Source organism: Lynx canadensis, chromosome B3 (genome assembly GCF_007474595.2).
Source record: "Lynx canadensis isolate LIC74 chromosome B3, mLynCan4.pri.v2, whole genome shotgun sequence".
NCBI classification, from domain to species: domain Eukaryota; kingdom Metazoa; phylum Chordata; class Mammalia; order Carnivora; family Felidae; genus Lynx; species Lynx canadensis.
In genome coordinates, this window is record NC_044308.2 from 46,746,814 (window position 1) to 46,768,360 (window position 21,547).

Here is a 21,547-nt window from a genome sequence, read left to right on the forward strand (position 1 = left end):
ACTGGATGACAGACGTTCCCCCCATTCCCTGCATACATCATGAGAAGCATTAGCAAAACAAATTCATGGCCACTTCTGTTATCACGAATGCTCAGCAGATCCTGAAATGCCCTGTGGCAATGTGGCCGCTCAGCCAAGCTGGCAGGAACATGTCACCAAGCAGCTTTTATACCAGTATAGGAACTTAACAAAATGCAGACTTTAGCAAGAACCCGTGAGGGCTCAAGTGTCAAGGCTGGGCTCCCCATCTGGACTTCAGATTTTCACGAGACTCTTCTCTGAGCTTCTGCAGCTCCGGCTGGTTGGGCTGCCAGCCCCCTAAGCAGGATGCTACCAGCACAGCACAGAACACGCAGGCAGAACTGAATCTGAGCTCAGTGGGAAGGGAGGACGGAGCCTCGGATTGCAAGTTCTTCACTCTCAGAAGCAAAACAGCAGGACTGTTGTGCTTGTTTGCAAAGAGCCGGTTAGTAGGGAAACAGTGGCAAATGGAGAAGAAGCCAGTGATTCCCCTCTGACTCTGAAGAGGAGCTACCAGCTTGGAATGGCACTGTCCCCAATCACTGGCACCTCCAGTTTTGGGGCATCCTGAGGCGGGGCAAAGGTGGCGCATGTGGATAAGTAGAAGACTGAGTGACCTGAGGAAAGTGCTGCTTTGGATGAAGATTTTGCCCAAATCAACTTGCCTTTCTCAGATTTTTCATTTTAATCCTTTATACAGATATTTTTCTCAATTATACGCAGCATCATCCAAGGCTTTTAGGTTTTGTTTGCATTGTTTAATTAAGAAGGTGCCCAAAGCAAGTCAAGTGGCAAAGAGCTTTCCAAATGTCTATGTACAGCTTCTCCAGGACCATGTTCAGCCCAGCATACAACTGAGTTGTCAACCGAGTACATCCCTTCAGAGGTTTCTACAGGCAGCCACATGTATCATTTGTAAATGAAAGGCTGAGATTAGAGAATACAGGTTCTCTTCAAAACTGCCACTGCGTATTTTGAATCCTGTCCCATAATGGTTCCACGTGTGATCACTCTAAACTTTTTTTTAATTAAAAAATGGGAAAAAAAATTCAGAACCCTTGGGATTACACAGAGTGTAGTTTGGGAAATGAGTTCTATTATCTACGGTGTGAGGACAGAGAGAACTGCCCCTGCTATCTCCAGGTGCTGCTGTATGGATAGATCAAAGATAAGGGGAATTCCTTCCCTTTGAAAACTGCAAAAAGCATTCACTTGGAAGGGACTGTTATTGTATGGTGAATGCTTCCTAGGTGTCTCTATTGCTTCTCAAAGGAAAAGTCTGCACCACATCATTCACTTTCCATGGCACTAACACAGTGTCAGCCACAAAATTTCACGCAATTGTTTGTTGAACTAATGATTCTTAGAGCCTCTGCTCTAAAAGCACTTTGCCCATCATGGCCAGTAGATTGTTACCCATAACCACTCTGGAAACTTCCACCTTGCGTGCTTTAAGTTATACGTTATATCTCCGTCTTGGTGGCTTATTATGGGGAAGACTACTCAGTCCTCCATCGTTTCCAAAGGGCAAGAACTTTTCTTCCCTCCTCTGGCCAAACCCGTGGATTTAACTTCTCACATTTCCTTTTTCACGAAGGACACTCCATTCATCATTCAACTACACACAGTACCTGTTCCCTGCTCCGAGTGATCCTCTCAGACAGCAAATCCGAATTATTTCTTTCTTCTTCCAGTTCCATCTCCAGCTGAGACATCTTGTCCTAAGAAAGAAGGAAGACACAAACACGCCCAATGGAACTTGCACTGACCCGGGTTAAGGGCAAGTACTGCCCTGTGGAAAGAAAACCTCAAGGGAAGATCAAAGCAGGGGATCCTTAGCGTTTGGGGAAAGGACGTGTCTATTTCCCACAATGCCCAAAAAACTGTGTTTTATTGCTTTCATAAGGTAAAATATAATTGTGCATTTCTAAAATACATATTACCCCAAACCCTAACATAAGCACTAGGGATATTTTAACATGTTTCCTTCATGTCTTTTTCCCCCCTCATGAATCAAAGATCTACCTAAGGCTAAGGTCTCCAAGTTACCTGTTAAAAGGGAATGTGTGTACTCAGCTATCATCCAAGACATACTTCTCTAAATATTCCAAGCTCTGGAAAATGCTTTTCTCTCTCTGCTGCTCAGGGTTTCCTAAACCTTGCAGGAGTAAAGTCTACGACATACTTTTGCACCTGCCTGTTTCTTCTAGGGAACCTCATGTACTTTGCACTGTGGAGTCCCAAATCTGCACCAAAGTAACACAGAGACAGTGGTGGTCCATTCTGTTAAACCAGTCATTACAGAAGAACTGTCATCTCTTTCTTCCTCTCTGGGCCTTCATTTAACACCACGGAGTGCTAAGAGAAAAGCATTTCGAAGTAGCTGTGTGTATGAAAAAAGAGGCTTCTAACACAAACCACTCTGCTTGTGGGGTTTGCGCACATGTTTCTCCTGTCACTAGCCAATTTGTCATATGTCTGGGTTAACTCAGAGCCACGCACGCTAAAAAGCAATTAGCATGGTGAGTTTTTAAACACAAGTCTGTAGCATCTGTACGTAAACACTGTCTCTGCAATTGTCAAAGTTGGCTGACAAGCTATGGACGCCTCTGTAAATGCCAAAAATAAGACTCACAGAACTCATGCGAATGAGTAAATGTCTGTGAATGCCTTCCCTGTTGGTGAACAAAGTCTTTCGGGAACCTAGAAAGCTCCCTCCCCAGAGGCTGAGAGTCCCAAAGTCCAATCTGGAAGGGAGAGCTGGGTTCCGCACCAAGCCCCGTGTTTGTTCAGTGGTTCCTGACTCCTCCAGGGACAGTTCTGCCTTTGTCAGAAATCACCAAGGGTCCACAAGTGCTGTGTTTACATAAAACAGCCTCTGAGTTTCTGAGTCTAAAGAAAACGCCCAATTGTTGAGAAAGCCCTGGAATCCCGAGAATTAACTTGCTAAATGCAGCGAAGGAACAGGAAAGCTATTAGTCCCAGCAAGACAGTCCTGCCAGCCGCCTATCAGGGGAGGAGACATGCCTCCCATGTGCGTCACAGAGGTAGGCCCTTGAGAGCTACTAGTCCTGTAACTAATGGAGAAATAACTAAACCACGGCACAGGGGAGAGTGAGGCCCAGCTATGCCACTGCCTCTAGACCTGGAGTTGGCAAAAGGTTTTAGTCAGAACATTCTAGAAGATGACACCCCAATGTTTAGGTAAAAGCACCTCCTCACACGGTTCTCTTCCTGCCTAAAATCTGTACAATTCAAAACCCACCAGGAGCATTCAGGGGGCCACTACACCAAAGGTTCTTACACCACTGCCTGATGAGGCTTTAGCCTGCTTTTAACCAGATTGTTTAGGTCCTTGAAAAATCACTTCCTAGTTAACCAGGTTGACCTTAGCTTTCCTTAAAATGAGCCCCTCTAATGAGATCAGAACGAGGACAACAGCAAAATACACAGCAATCCTACAAAAGAACAACAGAACTGTAACCAGGTTATTCCAGCCTCTAACAAGGGCCCTTCTAATAAAATCTTTAATGGTTGAAACATCACTCCCTAGATAAAAATTGCTACTAAGTCTCTTGGAGGTTTTAAAAGTTATTTCTCTTTATTTGCAAAGTCAAATAAAAAATTCCATGGGTTTTAAATTCAAACTCTCTCTCTCTGTCCTTAAGCACTTTTATCAAAACCTTGACAATTTTAACTTCTCCCCTTGGTGTGGGGCTGATTCTCTTTCTCTCTCTAAACTCCATTGAGATGTGGGTGTGTGTGTGTTGGGGGGTTGTTGTGGTTTGGGGCTGGTTTTGTTCTTGAGCATTACTCTGTTTTACAGGCTCAGGGAGACTGACGTTAAGGTCCCTCCTGTCATGCTCGGTAGCCTGCTCATGTTCATATTCAAGTCCTTGATCCACACTTATCTGCCGTGTTGTGTTTTCACCCTGTGAACTGATCACCTCCAGCTGGCGATTCCAGTGAGCACATCCTGACCTACTGTCTGGGGTTATGTACATACGGTGTATCCAAACAAGAATTGAGCCACACAGTTTGCCACTAGCTTGGGCAAGGTGGATCATCTGTCAGAAAAAACGGGCCAGAGTCAGGAACAGGAATGGAGCCATGTGGTGAGGCAAGTGAGAGCCAGCAGTCAGGCAGTGTGGGTGCAAGGCACAGCTCAGCCCCTCTTTAGATGTGCAGCAGTCCTACCTCTTCTATAAGTGGGAAGCATCTCCAAAGCAATCAACAGGAAATGCTCTGTCTGTGTGCCCTTATGTAAAGTCACCTGGCCTCTTTGGAGCTCTGTTTTGTTTCCTCTTGAAGACAACGAGGGCACTGTTTCCATCATTCCTTTCAGCTCTGATGTCCTATGCGTCTACCAACTACAAGCTTCTTCCTCAAATTGAGAAATGACCACAAAGGTCTGGCTGTTCCAGAAAGTAAAAACCAAAGGCTTAGGTGTGCACGGCTTCTCTTGTGTCCCATGCTCGCCCTCCATAGGCCCCAGCTCAAGACTCACGCGGCCTACAGACCTCCATCTGCTTGACGAGTCTGCTTCGGTCATCTTTGAGGTGACTCTTGGCCTCCAGCTCATACTCCAGGTCCTTCAGGGTCTGCTCCAGAAGTTGCCTTTTTGTAAGTGCTTCATCCTGAGCTCTCTGGTGGTCCCGTAACTCTTCCTCCATCAGACGCATCTAGAAGGAGTGGGCGGTTATCTGGCCTGTATCAGGAGCACCTGGACAGCATTTGGACAGTGCAGAGGCTGACCCCAGCGGTGATCAGGGGATGCCCACGTACTGGAGATCAGAAGACCCTGAGCAAGTTCCAACTCCCTCTGGGTCTCAGTTTCCTCTTCCTCTAGCTACAAGTAGTAATCCCTTGGGTTCTAAATTCAATGTAGTAGATGTTCGTTAGCATCTTGAAATTAAGTGTAACAGAAAATATCAGAGTAGAGCAGTACAAGCAGATATTGCTTTGTGAAACCTTTGTGCCAGATATTCATATATTTGTATGGACGTACTTATTACTGGGTTGCGATGCGAGATTTATTTCTTTCCACATAGGTCATAGCCAAAAACACTTGAAAGTCACTGAACTAGGTAAGTGCTTCCTAGAGTGCAATTTATTACCCACCTGTACCGGCATCATCTCAGTGGAGGGTCAAAATCAGGGGAAAATAATAACTGAACTAATGACCCCAAAACAACCTACAGACACAAAATCTAATAATATAAATGTTCAGTATTAGGTGACAACCTCTGCCTCTAGAAGAAAATCCTGTATCAGCTGTCATAATTTACAGTGTTTTTTTCATCCACAAGGTGGCACTGAACTAAAGGCTTTGAAAAACGTGCCACAAAGAGATTCATACACAAGGGGCTGTCCGTGTTTTCTACTTCTCTGGAAGCTCCCTGAGGGAACCAGCCACCTCAGCACACAGTAGGTGTTCCTTACACATCTGTGTGGATTGATTCAGTGAAGACAAAGGCTATCTGTTTTGTTTCCAACTTCCTTCCCTCTTGGAGCTGGGGTGAAAGCACTCTTAGGAATAACTACACCAGGGGTTTATTTCCTTCAGAGAGTATACGACAGTGAGTGGCAAACTCCATTAAAGAAGAGCATCCTTTGGGGGTGCCTGGGTGGCTCAGTCAGTTAAGCTTCTGACTTCAGCCTCAGGTCATGATCTCATAGCTTGTGAGTTCGAGCCCCGCATTGGACTCTGTGCTGACAGCTCAGAGCCTGGAGCCTGCTTTAGATTCTGTCTCCCTCTCTTTCTGCCCCTCCCCCAATTGCACGCGTGCCCGCGTGCACTCTCTCTCTCCCTCTCAAAAACAAACGTTAAGAAAAAAATATAATTAAAAAAAAAAAAAAAACCAGCATCCTTTGAGGGTATTTTCACAGAGAGTTGGGGAAGCCTCAAAGATGGTCTTTGGGGCGGCCCAGCAGGTTGGCCTAGTTTCGGAAGTCCAGTGGAAAGACCTAAGGGAATGGGTTCCTGTCGTGGAGGCTGATCGCAACACCGGACCTTTCTATGACAACAGCATAGCCTTGAGGAAGATCTCTCCAGTTACAGACCTTCATCTGGCTTGGTGGTAACTGAACCAGAGCACAAGGGGAGAATCATCCCAAGGAAAAACAATGATGGAACATTCTTTAGATACTACACTATAGCGCATTAAAAAAAAAAAACAAAAAAAAAAAAACCTCTCCAGGGGCACCTGGGTAGCTCAGTCAGTTAAATGTCCAACTTTGGTTCAGATCATGATCTCACGGTCCGTGGGTTTGAGCCCCGTGTCAGGTTCTGTGCTGACAGCTCAGAGTCTGGAGCCTACTTCAGATTCTGTGTCTCCCTCTCTCTCTCTGCCTCTCCCCTGCTTGCATTCTCTCTCTCTCAAAAATAAACAGTGAAAAAAATTGTTTTTAAATCTCTCCAAAATAAAGTTTTAAATTACAAAAAAAAACCTCTGTGACTCAGTTTCCTTATTTGTAATATGGGATTATCATAAAACCTACCTTAAAGAGCTAAGATGAGAATCAAATGAGATTAATACCCGAAAAGAAGTTTGAGGGTCAGAAAGACTGACAAACCAATGCACAGCCCACACTCCTTTCTTGATACCCTTCCCACTGCCCAGCACATTCCTGTCTTCTAATGCCCAGTATGTCCCTCCTAACGTCTCGCAAGGGCTATGTCAAACTAAGAGTACTCAATACAAATATGCACCAGAGAATACATATAGTGTCTAGAATCACAAGTAAGCAAGTAACTTTTGAACCCACTAGTGTTACCTTTAAGTAGTCAGAACTGCCCTTTGCTAAGTGGGATTTAGAAAATAAACTGAATAGTGAATTCTGAGTCTTAATTCTCTAAAGATTACCTTCATCAGAACTTCCTAGATCCACACCAAAGGCAAAATATGTAAAACATCTATTTCTCTTAAAGCGAAGAAGGCAGTGCTGTGGCCCTGAGGATAAGACACTTTTTTGTTAATGGACAGTTTTAACTCAGCTCAACCGAAACACAGGGTTAGGGGCAGTGAAGAGTGCAGCTTAAGCTTTTCAAGGATCCAGAGTGACCCTAGCCTGTTTATTCATTTTTGTTTTAAACAACTCCACTGATTTCCATAGCTTAATGCAGGGCGGTATCTGACTGCAGTTTCCTTCCCGAATGATGAGGTGTCTGTTTCTGCCATTTATATGGAAACAGTGTCTCATAGGGTTACACCACAGAGAAAAATCTAGGAAGGGCCATCTTTGCTTTCACCCTAAGAAATCCTCTTTTGAATTACTGCTCTTTTATAAACAATATAGGTCTCCTGCTGGCCTTAACGAATCTTTCTGGATCTCAGTTGCCTCATCTAACTAGAGGATCTCTAAAGTTCCTTCCAATCCAAAGATTCTAGCAGAACAGTAACCGTTACACAGAGAGTTAACAGGAAGCACTTTGCAGGGGTCATTGTGACACTGTGATTTTTCCAAAATCAAAACAGCACACCATGTGGTTGTTGGTGTTAAGACACCAAATAATCTGAATCTCCCCTCCCATTTGCCATAGAAATGCAAATGACTTTTTTTTTTTTTAATGCGGAAGAGAACTGTGATGTCACTATGCTAATTTCAATGATCTGTGGAGTCCTGTATCATATGATGCTGAAGCTGAGGGGACCGGTTATCAGGGTCCTTCCAGAAGTGTTCTAGAGGTCTGTAATAAATATCCATTGTTCTCTCACTCGGTTATAGCACTGACTCATGGGTAACATTTCTTTGATCATCAAAGACATTAAAAGTTTGTTTTTTAAAGAAAATCTTGTTTTCCTGTGGAATCTTGGCACTGTTTGTGAAAAAAAAAGCAAGTCTTGGAATTAAAAAAAACCTTAACATTAGTGTCCAGGACATGCAAGCCTCTACTCTATAGTTTCATATGTTATCTCATTTCATTACGAAATGATCATTATTTTGTATACTTTTAAAGAGGAAAGAGGAGATGCTCAGAAAATTGGGGTAACTTGCTCAAGGTCATCCAGCTGGCAAGAGGCACAGCGAGAAATCAGCAGACGCTGTACTTGTATTTTAGAGCCTTCAGCTTTCCATTAAAATAATCAAAAACATTCCCTTTTTCTTAGTTCTTTACGAGTCAAGACTGAAGGGAGCTAACATTTGAGTTACTTTGCTCTATTATTCCTAAATATAAAGCTAAAAATGTTTTAATAATTTCAGTACTCCTAAATTCCTGAGGATTTCTTTTTGTCTCCACCCATTGTTGTTCTGAAGCTCTTGTCTACCCCAACCACCCTAATAAAAGTCTATATTTTCTAAATGAATGGCAAAAAGTGATTGTTTACTATAATACTTGCTCTATGATTAAATTAAAACATTAATACAGAGGAATCATTTGGGCACAGCTGGGTACACCACTCGTGCTCCACAAATAGCAGCTAAACAGTTGAGGCAGAAAATCTTGAATTAATCAAGAAGATGGCCACATTCAAGTTATGTCAGAGGCCCTAGGACTTTGTGTCTTAGAATGCCATTTGCCCCATGTATCCTAAGGGTTAACACTGAAGAATCAAGCACAAATGCCGTCTTAAGATCTACCCCGAGTCTCTCCTAGAAAGGTTTAAAAGCAGTCTCTGAGGATAGTTTGACTAAGGGGTAAACCAGGAACTGATCCAGCCAGGCATTACCTCATCCTGCAGTTTCATGGCAGTCAGACGTGACTTTTCAGCCTCTAGGGTTTTCTCCTTCAACTGCCTTTGCATTTCTGCAAGCTCCCTGCGATTTTTCTCCTTATACTCATCCAGCTGGTTCTGGAGCTCCAGGGTTGATATGCGGGACACCTCGACAATGTCAGCCATCTGGAAGGGGTGACATGGATGTGAGCCTACCCTGTGATGCCCCATGTGGGGCCAGGGAGCTAGGTCTGGGTCCCATCTAAACACAGAACACACATCTCCTCTTCTTTCTTTGACAACCTCCCCCAAAGACTGTGAAGAGAACCTTGTCATGGGCTGTCCAGGCTAAGTCACCTCTAACTTGGAGGCAGCATGGAGGGGTGAACAAGCACACCCTTTGCAGCTCGATATATAGACCTTGGTCATGTCCTTGCTTTGCCACGTACCAGCTACATAACTGGGACATGTACTTAAACCTCTCTGGGCCTCGGTGGCGTCCTCGTCCTCGTTGGAAATACCAGAATCACAGTATCTATCCTACAGGGTTGCTGTCAGAATTAAAACAATACATATAGAATTCTAGTTACAAAATAGCTAGTAAAGTGACTGGTACATAGCAGGTTATCAGAAAACGACAGGCACTCCTGTTGGCTCCTAGAATGTGGGGAAGCCAGTCAGCTTTGTGCCCTTCTCCTTCTGGGTACTCTGGGGCAGAGATGAGCTGAGAAGACAAGTAGCAACTACTGGCGTTTGGAACTGTCTTTCACGCTCCTGGACAAAACAAATGGACGCAGACACAGAGATTGTGATTCAGGTAACACCTGTGAAGTCTGCACTTACATGCCAGGCTCCTTTGGGTAATTGTGGAGAGGAGCTGGGCCCAGATTCCAGAGGGTATTTTCTAGACCAGTTTCCCTTTAACTGGGATTCTCAACAAGGCCAAAGAGCTGCTTCAGTGAATCTGGGAATCTGACACATTTGTGCTTAGACTAAGTACAGGTTTCCTTAGCTCCCACCAGGCCCTCCAAGGGCGCTGGGTCCCAATGGTGTTCTGCCCACACCTCTCCCTCCCCTACCCCTCACCTCCTTCTGCAGTTTCTCAATGGTCTTATCCAGGTGCCATCGCTCATTCTCCATCTCATTCTTTAGTCTCCTTAACTGCTCCTTCTGCTCTGTCTCATCTTTAAGCTTCTCAGACAACTGCTTCTGCTCCTGGGTGGCCCGATTCAGATTTCTCTGCAGACAGCAAGCAAAGTACAGGGCTGTCACCTACCTACCAGGTCAGCCAAAGGGACAGGTGGCAGAGGGAATTCTGCATCCACACAACAAAGTAATCAGACCTGCTACATCAGTGATAAGGAAAAGGAATAAAGCCATCAGAAGACACAAGGACATTGTTGGTTCTGAAATTTGGGAACCCAAATGTGAAGTTGACTTAGCCAAAAACACACATGAGAATGAAGGGGCAGACAAAGGATTTATTATAGAAATATAGAAAATGGTCAAGGCTGCTGGGGGTAGCAATTAAGGACAGTGTCTGAAAACACGGCATTTTCAAGTTCATGCTTGAAAACTGAGGTAAAGATATACATCAAACAAACCTAAAACAATGTGGCAATTTACATCCTGTGCTATACAGCATTATACTTCATGTTCTAGAATCTGCTCTGCTAATGACTCTTACAGTTAAAATAGCTAAAAATCAATCTATGAGGAAAGAGAACATTGTCCCATAGGTCAAGAGTTCATGTGGGTAGAGGAAGTTGTAGTCAACAGAATCGTGTGTTGGACTCATACACAGAAGAAAAGGGAATGTGGCAATCCACAGGTGGGTAAACTTGATGAGCAGAAGGTGTTCAATGGAAAAGGCAGTACTTAGAAAAGTGCAGTGTTATTCAGTGATTCAGCACCAAATCCTGGTACGTACCATAAAATGAAACTATCCTGAGGGCGCTGTTTGCCCTGGGATCCCCCCTGAAGCTCTCACCTCACCCAGTCACATAGCCTGACGTTCTTTTTGTAAGACCATGCAATTCTAAAACAAAATCCTAAAATATCTTAGAAAGATGGCTGAATGTTAAGGCCATTAGAGCAACGATAGCAAGAAGGCGCACAGCTCAGAAGGGAACAGCATGACCCAGATGTGGGCTGGATCATCTGGAAAATGTTATCGGGTCCTGAGGGCTGAATGTGGGTTAATATAGGTACTGCTTAGGACCTGTGTCTTGTGTCCATGTAGACGCTGTGTAAGGACAATGGTTTATATTCATACAGTGCTTAACAGTTTACAAGCTTCTGTCACATGCACCAATTCAGGCATCTTGAAAACACTCCCAAATCGTTTTGGGCACTCCTGGTTTGCAGAGTATAGCCAACCATGCAGCTGGCCAACCCTGTGACCTGGGGCCAAAAAGCCACCCATGGAGGCCTTCTGGCCCCTCCACTCTGTCAGGTTAACTGCACTCCGAGAACCAGCCAACACAACTGGGCTGCTAAAGTTAATTGCTGCGGTAAACCAAGGTCAACAAAAGCTGTTGGGAGAAAAGAAGGTGGTAAAAGGAAGGTAATCAGAAGTTCAGTGTGGGGGCAATTAGCAGGAGTGTGTCCCACCACAGTCCAGCTGGGCACATACCAGAAAGAGGGTCACCTCCTGGGATTTGTGTCTGTGGTTGATTTAGTGGTATTAGGGGCAAAGGGGAGCACACAGGGTAAGGCAAGCGAGGTAGGGTTCCAGGTGTGGGAGAAAACTGTCAATAATGTAAATTCCTGAAAAACAAGCAATATAGAGTGACATCAATGACTTTCTGTGGGATCCAACTCAATGCACGCCTCTACAGACCCCCCAGCCTCTCTTTTCCAACTCCTGGATCCCAATCCTGGAGGCTCCAGGCCAGCAGACAAGCCAGCCCTGGCTCCATCCAACCTCCATATGGTGTATGTGTTTCTGCTTCACCCTTGGCTCGGGCAGGGCTCCCTGCCTGGCCCTGATCTCCTGTGCCACTGGAGACACCAGACTCACCCACTCTGGGCCTGTGGCCTGGCCAAAATCCTGCACTCCCCACCCCAACACACACACATCTGCTTGGAAGAACAGTTTTGCCCAATTATTTAAAAAATATTTCTTGTAGATTGCTCCATTGCAAGGTAGTGACATCTGTCAAGGCAAGCAATAGGTTTTCTGTCTGGGTATGTCTCATAGTCCAGATTCACAATCAGGCATAAGATAAAAACACAGTGGTTGAAAATTAATACCTATCCCCAGAAGTCTTGTATCAGAATCACCAAGTAAGGACAGAGTATTCTTTGCCTTAAATGCGGATTCTAGCCCCTTGGGATGGAATCACAGTTTTTCTTAGACTGGGAGCCACAAATTTAGATTTAGAAGTTACCCAGATAATTCTAACATACTTTAAAGTTTAGAACAATGTTCTGCCTCCTCATTTCTTCAAGAAATGTATTCCAATACATCATTGCTGAGAAAACCTGTTCAGAATCCACATGAAAAGAAGCTAACTTCCCAATATGCAGTCAGAGGAGTAAAATGCTGTTGCTACAGTGACTGTATTTCCAAGACCAGCAATGCAAGCCCATTAACTAATACAGGGACCAAAATTGGGAACAAAATGATCAGTGAGGGGAATCCAAAGCACCAAGTTAGTGAATATATAGTAACACCCTTGAGCTTGAAAACCACTCTCTGTCAATGGACACAGAGCCTTTTCCTAATATGACTAAGACCCTATTCGTCCATATTAACAATAAGCAAGTGCAAGTGAGCTTATGGGCTTACAGGAATGACAGGCTTAATCAGACGGAAGCTGGGGTGACAGCCCCTGAGTTACGGCTGACCTGAGTGAATCCTAGTACAAGCACGTTCCTCTCTGCCCCTGAGGAGGGGGAAGCTGTATTCGGAAAGAAAAGCTGCAATTAAGCGTTTGCAAATCTGAACTCTTGAAAACACTTCTCGGGAGTGTTTTCAGGATGCCCAAGTTACTGCATGTGAGAGCAGCTTATAAACTGTAAGCACTATACAGATATAAACTATTGTTCTCACACAGCCTCCGTGGGGGCACAAGACTGAGTAGGCCCTAAGCGGTATCTTGCCACACAGTAACTGGGGACTGGAATGGCAGAAGCACTGGGGCTTTTCCCCTCTGTCATCTTGATGCACACAAGTCCAACAGAGTGGGAGGTGAAGGCATACGGAATCCATACCATGATCCACCCCCCCGAAGGAGAGAACTGTGGCTTCTCCAGAAAAGGTCTCTTTACTTCTCCACCTGCAGAAGACATTTCTCAGGGGAAACCTAGACATCACTGCCGAATGCAGCTCACGTAGATTTGCACAACAGCACATCCTACCCCAAGCGGGAGGGGCTGAGCCGACAAACTGTGGCATCTTACGACCCACTGCCACCTTCTGACTCTTAATAAATCAGACCTAAGTTCACACAGTCTTCAGCTACTATGTGAAGAAATACACTTCTCAATCATGAAGATGCCAGGGATTGCTAAAAGCACAAAGCCTTCGAAATACAAAATGCTGTGTATGGGGGGGGGGAACCCAGTTACTCTTTCCTCTTCCTTGAAGGGTAAGTTCCCTTTCCCTTGCCAGCTTAAGGAAGAGAGGCGTGCACAAAGTCACAGAACCACAGGAGCTGGATGTCTGGTTCCTGGTTTTAGAGAAAACAAAGTGATGGCACACTTTGCTTCTGAGACCAGGTGAGATAAGGAAGGTAAGACTGTTGGGCCTTTCTGAGCATTTGCCAGGTGGCACACCGGCCACGACTGCCATTTCCAGTTCCCACCGTCCCAACGCCGCTGGGGAAACAGGCCTGAACAAAAGCAACACGTCAGGGAGAATTTCCAAGGCAAGGCCAGAGATCTGGAGGTTGGGGTGGGTGGGGATTACAAGAAGATCTTTAGGCCCCGAGGCTATCATCTGCTCTCTCTGCGAATTAACCCTGAGCTGCAGATTCACAGCTGTGAAACTTAATGGTTTGACCCAAAGATGAGAAAGACAGGAGCCTGAAACAGCTGCACCCAGCATTCAGGGTGGATACGACAGGACACGAAGGTGCAGATTTTTGACCCTGTAGAGAAAATATGCTTTTTCTCTCTTCCCGTCCCCAACCAGCTCACAGATTCGCACCCTGTGCTTCGGGGTCAGGTGTGTAGTCAGCACAGGCCTTTAACAGCAGCACGGTGAATCCGTATTCCATGCAAAATTAACCTAACAAGGGTCTGTAACACAGATCTCAACTGAAAGAAAGAAGGCCACGGTGAGGACACTCAGACACCAGACTCAGAAGAAAAGAGGGCTTTACTGTTTGCAAAAACACAGTCTCTGTGCAAGGCTGGAGAGAAGGCACAGACCACTGATCTGGGGGTGATGGCTGACCTCAGTGAATCCTAGTTACAGCAGGTTCCTCTCTGCCCCCTGAGAGGGGGAGCTGTATATGGAAAGGAAAGCTGCAATGAGGCATCAGGCAGATTTATAAATCTGAACCCTGACTGCTTTGTCACTTTTCATATGCCCCTTCCCCACCTACCCTCGTTGACAAGTGGGTCCTAATGGAAAACGTTAACAATCTCCTTTTTGACAAACTGCTCAAAATCACTGGCTTTTGAATCCTCAGAAACTGCCTGAGGAACACTTGGTGCCGGTTCGTTAAAACCCGAGAGCAGGTAAAGGACATATCTGGTTCACACTGAGGTCGCTGTGCAAAGTCATTTTAGAACTTTAGTGCAGGCTTTGGTTCTTTGTTTGTTTGTTTTTTTTAGAATGTACTTCCACCTATCTTTCTAACCTTCAAATAGGAAAACCTAATTTTCTAAGAATCTACTGATTTTGAATACAGATAGCTATCTCGTTTCAAAAAAACGGACTTCCTCTTGCTCCTTTTAATAGTCGTCCTGAAGGACTGTACTCTATGGAGTCTATTTGCCCAAAGGAGAAAGGAAATTGACTTCTGCCAGAGAGCTGACTCCACACTGCCTTGGGGACCAATCCCGCCGGCCTTCTCACACAATTCATATTTTATCTTTGGAAAGCTGTCAAGTTCTTTAATGTCTATACCGAGGTTTCTCAACCTCAGCCAGATAATTCATTGTTGTGGGGGTCGTCCTCTGCTTTGCAAGGATGTTAGGTAGCATCCCTGGCCTTTACCCACTCGAGGCTGTCGGAGATTGGAGGGGACCAATGGCAGTCTGTACAGGCCTCTTCAATTTTGCTTCTCAGGCTTCCTGTTTGAGGAATAAAGACAACAGCTCTGTGTTTACCTGAGCATCTTCCAGCTCATTCTCCAGGGTCCTTCTGGCTGATGTGGATTCTCTTTCTTCCTTTCTTGCATGCACAAGGGCCTCCTCTAATTGTTGGGCTTCTCTCTACGATGAAACAGGGTCAGTGTGCATTTAGATGTGTGCTATGCCTATAAAGTTGACTCAGTGGCATGGAAGGAACACAAGAGACATATGAAGACACAGCCAGCAGTGGCTGTGGTCACAATGTGCCAGCCACAGGCCCGCGGTAGCTCACAACAGTTTTGTTTGTTTTGTTTTTTAATATTTATTTATTTTTGAGAGAGAGAAAGAGGCACATCCTGAGCAGGGGGGAAGCAGAGAGAGGAGACACAGAATCTGAAGGAGGATCCAAGCTCTGAACTGTCAGCACAGGGCCCGACGCAGGGCTTGAACCCACAAACGGTGAGATCGTGACCCGAGCTGAAGTTGGTTGCTTAACCGACTGAGCCACCCAGCTGCCCCACAACAGTTATTTCTTAGATGTGTGTGACCATCTGCAGTTACCTTCTTAGCCAGATGTGAATATCCGAATCATTTGACTGAAAATACAAATATCAGGCCTCACCCTTGGAACTTCAGAAACAGCAGGTATTGAATGGACGCAGGCACACAGAGTTTTGGAAAAGGCTTCCAGCTGATTCTGACAAATGACCATTTTGGAAGCTCCTGTTGGAATACATCTCCCTTTACATTTCTTTTGTCCTCTCTTTTACTTTTTTTAAGTTCATTTATTTAGAGCTCGAACTCACCAACCGCGAGATTATGACCTGAGCCGAAACCAACAGTCAGATACTTAACTGACTGAGCCACCCAGGTGCCCCTGTCCTCTCTTTTATTTTCAGTGCCAGCTCTCACTGCCATTGGTAGCATGTCTCTTGGCAAGAGCCTCCCGCTTCTAGATATCTGGCAAACCAGACCGTTGGTTTGTTAAAAACTGTAGGGGCGCCTGGGTGGCGCAGTCGGTTAAGCGTCCGACTTCAGCCAGGTCACGATCTCGCGGTCCGTGAGTTTGAGCCCCGCGTCGGGCTCTGGGCTGATGGCTCAGAGCCTGGAGCCTGTTTCCGATTCTGTGTCTCCCTCTCTCTCTGCCCCTCCCCCGTTCATGCTCTGTCTCTCTCTGTCCCAAAAATAAATAAACGTTGAAAAAAAATTTAAAAAAAAAAAAACTGTGCAACTTCAAAATCCATCAACTAAGTGTTCAAAAAGAAAACACAGTCATGAGTGACCGGGTCCAATGGTGGTATTAGGATGGCCTTTCAGACATTTAAAATCCTCTGTTCAGTGTCAAAAGGTTGAGTGTGCCTGATGTCTGGGTGAGTGGGGACCCTGACTTCATCAGCCCTGACCTTCGGCGAAGCCCGTCTCCCATGTTTACCACCCACAGGGAACAAGAAAAGTAGCTTGCAGAGAGGACTTATTCGAGACTGCCTCCACCTTTCCTACTGAATTATGCTAATAAATCCCCTTGCACTTCCAAAACCACTGACACAGGAGAAAAGAAGTTTCTGCAGCTGCCAAACCCGGGCTTGGGGCCCAGCGAGACTTACCTCGTACTTCTTGAGCATTTCTTTCGCTTTGGCCTCGTCGCATTTCATGTCAGCAATCTGCCTCTGAAGCCGAGCGACACTCTGCTCCAGCTCTTCGATACTTCTGCGCAGCTTCTCATTCTCCTCCTGCAGTGCCTTCACGTGCATTTCAGCCCCCAGCTGGCTCTGCTCTGAAGTGTTGCTCCGACTGGCTAGGACCTCAACATTCTGTTAAAAACATGTAGCAAGTGAACATGGGACCCACTGTCAAGGGGCAGTCCCCAGCTTGGAGCAGGGAGGACATTTATTAAAAATCCTCTATGCGCCAGGCACCGTGCTAAGCCGGGGAACGACACGCTATAGCCTGGAGGCCAAATCCAGCATGCCACCTGTTATTAAACATAAAGTGTTATTGGAGCATCGCCACGCCCACTGGTGAGCACACAGTCTACGGCAGCTTTCAGGTTACAACAGCAGAGTGAGTGGCAGATGCCTGAAGGAAAGGCCTCTGATGCTGCAAACCTACGATATTTCCCACCTAGCTCATCACAGAAAAATGTTGTCAACCCTTGCCTGTATTAAGTCTTTGACATGGGATTTCAAGCTTTTAACAGCTCTAGGAGGTGGGTACTATTATCACTATTTTACAGACAAAGAAACTGAGACTTGGGTAGATAAGGAACTTGTCCAAGTTCACTTAGGAGGAAGTGCATTCGGGCAGACTGAATCCAGAACCTGTTCTTGTAACCACTGCCTTCTGCTGAGTTCATGGCCCTGACCTCTCACCACGTGCAGGGCCCCTTAACAGGAGTTCTGGATGAAGGATGCTTTCTGTTTATAGATTTTTTTTTTAATGTCCAATACAAAATGGAAATTAAAATTCACTTAAATTATGATACAGCTCCTGGTGCAAGCTCTAGGCACGATCTTCTGAAAATGAGCTCGTGCTGCACAAAATTCATAACAGAAAGGCATGGTGACAATTACAGTGTGGTTATTGTTAGTTCCAGATGTTGCATGGGCTTTTTCTTTTTTGGCTCAGCAACACAAAGTGATGATAAGTGGCCTTGTCCAGAATTCCACTTCTCCCAGAAGATCTCTTGCCTTCCATCTCTCCACTACTACAAAGACGCCAATGTCAGCAAATCTAGTGCTCACAACACAGCGCTGCAGATGCCTGCAAGGAATGGCATGCCCAGGGAGGGCAAGCTGTGGCTTCGAAGGCTATGTCATGGCCCACTTGGGAGAACTATCTGCCGGAATTGCTTGCTTACTTGCGTAGCCTTACAGAAATATCTTTAAATCTTGTAACAGTACAATAAGCTGTATTAGCCTGCACTGAACCAATTAGAGCATTTCAGAAACCAAAGCATCTTTTCACAACCCAAAAGTTTAATTCCATACATCTTGGAAAGGCCATCACAGCCAAGCTACTGAGTCAGAACATGGTTAGCTTGCAATGCTAAGGAGAAAAGTAAAGTGCCCAACAGCTGGGACTTCTCAGGACTACGTGGGTATCCTCTCCTACTGAAACCAGCAAGATGAACAAGGAGAAATAAAGTGTGGTTGAAAGCCTGAGGAAGGAATCAAAGAATCTAATAACTGGCCAGATGGGGAAGGAGAAAGAAATGTCTAGACTGCTCATTCCTGCCCTAACTTTCCCAATAAACATGAGACTACAAAGAGACAGTTATCAGGACAGTGTGGCACTGGCATAAGGATACATATACAATGCAATAGAATTGAGACCCCCAAAATAAACCCAACATTTACAGTTAACTGATTTTCAATGAGGGCACCAAGAAAATTCAATGGGCAAAGAACAGTCTTCAACAAAAGGTGCTGGGACAAATGGGTACTCACATGCAAAGAGATGATTTCACACCCGTTCCTTACATAATTCACACCTATTCCTTACATAGTACACACAAAAGAACTCAAAATGGATCACAGACCTAAATGTAAGATTTCAAAAACAAAATTCTTAAAAGAAAACAGGAGTAATAAATATTTGTCACCTTGGTTAGGCAGAGTTTTAGATGCAACATGAAAAGCACAAGTAACAACAACAACAAAAATAGGTAAACTGGACTTCATCAAAACTAAACACTTTGGTGTTGCCAATGATACCATCAAGAAGGTGAAAAGACAACCCACAGAATGAAAGAACATAGTTATAAAGCACGTATCTGATAATGGACCCATATCTAGAATATATAAAAAATTCTTCAGCTCAATAATAACAAGATAGATAACCCAATTTAAAAATAGGCAAAGGATCTGAGTGGACCTCCTTCCAAAGAAGGTCTACAAAAGTCCTATAAGCACATAAAAAGATGCTCGACCTCATTAGTTATCAGGGAAATGCAAACCAGAAACCACAACGAGGTGCCACTTCACACTCACTAGGATGGCTATCATCAGAAAGACAGATGATAGCCACTGTTGGGGAGGCTGGAGAGAAACTGGAACCCTTATACATTGCTAGTGGGAATGTGAAATGGTGCAGCCACTTTGGAAAACAGTTTCGGAGTTCCTTAAAATGTTGAACAGAGTTATACGACCCAGAGATTCCACCCTTAAGTTTATACCTAAGGGAAATGAAAACCTACGGCCACACAAAAACTTGCACAAAACCTCAGAGCAACATTAATCTTGATAGCCCAAGAGTGGAAACAACCTAGCTGTCCATCAACTGATGAATGGGCAAACAAAATGGGGTGTATCCATACCATGCACTGGCTCCAAAACGAATGACGTACTGAGCCATGCTACAACATGGATGAATATTGAACAACATTATGCTAAGTGAAAGCAGCCAGTCACAAAAGCCCACATGCTGACATTTATACAACATGCCCACACTAGGCAAATCTATAGAGACAGAAAGTAGATCAGTGGTTGATTGGGGCTGAGGGTGATGAAAATGTTCCCTGAAATTGACAGTCGTGTTGGATGTACAACTCTAGGCACACACTAAAAACTACTGGATCGTGCACTTTAAACAGGTGAATCATATGTCATACAAATTATATCTCAACACAGCCAATTCAAAGAGGAACAAAAGACAAAGGAAACTTGGATGCAGAGTTGGGATGGAGGGGAGAGATGAGGGGTTTACCTCAGTGGTCTGAGGTCGGCCGAGGCACAAGTGAGAGGAAAGAGCAGGATGGAGATACCTGCCTAAATCTGGTAAAGCAAAGAACGCACTCATGCAGTCAATGCTCCTTTGTTCACCCAGAAATCTCATCAAGAACAAGACCACTGACAACCAGATCTCGCTGAACCTGAATTCAGAACTAACTGGCATCCTGACCTGCTAGATTAAGGACCCTTTGTTGTGGTGTGATGTTTAGGACTTGGTATTCTGTCTGCAAGCGGTGGAGGCACATCCTGAGTTCCGAGAACTTACTTGCAGGGAAGCCAGGCAAGTTAATCACTCGGTTTATGGCTGGCTGGCAGGGGTCTGCTCCAGTCCTAGCTTTCAGTAACAGAAACTGAGTGGGACTCCAGGGAGCCTGAATGGGTGGAGACACTTAGTCTTGTTTTGACTATCTGTAAAGTATGTTTTTCTCCTGTCTTCATAGTGTGGTAGACCATAGTATGTTTACAAATCAATTTACCTTAAGCCTCTGTTGGTAAACCTTTCCGGAACCCATCCCTGTCCCTGCCCACAAACACAGTCCCCTATGTTCTATCAAGCCCATAGGACTCAAACTTCCTTTTCCTGAAACCATACCTAATTCCCTGCATATTTCTTTGTTCAAGGCAGGTCTTACATGCAAGTTCTTCTACACGACTTCCCAGTGAAGAAAATGAAATTGGTCTAGAGGACCTCCAAAAGCCCCCCTTCCAACTCTGAACTTTGATCTATGTGTCTTTTCCAAATGCTTAAGTTTGTATCTCAGGAATGCTGGCAAAGGCAGAACTCTACTGAGCCCAGAGCTGGTAAGGACCTATGCAGAGATCACTGGAGACAAAGTACTGCTGACCTCACTGAAGTTACTGGAACCATACTAGATAAAGGACCTTGTGTTGTGTTTTGATGTTTAGGTGATTCTTTGATCTTAAGTCCTGTATGTCATAACAAGATTAGAGAGACTACTGCATCATATATAAAAGTAAAGACCACACAGTTTCTAACGATTCCTTTAGCATATCATTATCACCTATGTGATATCTATTTTAAAAGAATTGCATAAACTTGCTTTTTAATATTTTAACTACTATTTTATTCATGCAAGCAGGCATAAATAGTCAACAGAAACAAAAATTCCACAGCCACTGCAAAAGGCTGGAAACACCATACTAGGCCATCGCCACAAGGGCAAAAGTAGCAGATGTGCTATATTCTGATGTTTTTCAAGACAGATCCACCCCTTAAAATTGCACTGAGATCATTTCTTCACCTTTCAGGCAGCCAAGGTCAGAAGGTGGGTGGGTGGTATAAGGGGAACCCAACACACACACTGCTGGGGGGCAGCTAGAAACTGGTATGAGCTCCTAGGGGGGCAATTTGGTACTATCAATCAAAATTATAAAGTACATTCCCCTGTGACCCTGCAACTTCTCTTCTAGCACTTTATCCTACAGGTGTGCAAAATGACAATACAAACAGGATTATTAATTGCAGCATTATATGAGCAAAAGATTGAAATGAACTAAGTACCATCTGATGGGGCACTTGTTAAATAAGTTCTGTCAGTTCAGTGATAACCTGAGCAGCTGGAAAAATAAAGTAACAAGAAAGCAAGGAAAATGGAAGGGACAGAACAGTACACACAAGAGCAAAGTTTGTGTAAAAGGAAGGTAATGGGAGTTAAGTATGTAATTACCCGGCTACACAAGAAACTGGTAACACTGGCTGGCTGTGAGCAAGGGAGGCAGAGTTATGGAAAGGAGGAGAGGAACATATTCCCTTGCAAACCTTCTTTTAAGTCTTGATTTCTGAACAGTGGAAATTTAGGAGAGATTACATGTTTTGTTTTTTTTTTTTAATTTTTTTTTCAACGTTTTTTGTTTTTTTTTTTTTTTAAT

At 44.6% G+C, this 21,547-nt stretch overlaps 1 protein-coding gene across 3 annotated transcripts in view; it reads right to left on the reverse strand.

Annotated features, from left to right (window-relative positions):
- The window catches only part of CGNL1 (cingulin like 1), a 156,221-nt gene that overhangs the window by 13,299 nt on the left and 121,375 nt on the right, over positions 1 to 21,547 (reverse strand). For 2 of the 3 annotated variants that reach the window (XM_030318097.2, XM_030318095.2), the window contains exons 9-14: positions 16,532 to 16,738; positions 14,964 to 15,068; positions 9,765 to 9,917; positions 8,694 to 8,864; positions 4,542 to 4,703; positions 1,653 to 1,742 (exon numbers count right to left, since the gene is read on the reverse strand). In XM_030318097.2, coding sequence (XP_030173957.1) covers positions 1,653 to 1,742; positions 4,542 to 4,703; positions 8,694 to 8,864; positions 9,765 to 9,917; positions 14,964 to 15,068; positions 16,532 to 16,738 — 888 coding nt within the window. The remainder of the gene's footprint in view (positions 1 to 1,652; positions 1,743 to 4,541; positions 4,704 to 8,693; positions 8,865 to 9,764; positions 9,918 to 14,963; positions 15,069 to 16,531; positions 16,739 to 21,547) is intronic. The other variant, XM_030318098.2, reaches the window with a different exon arrangement.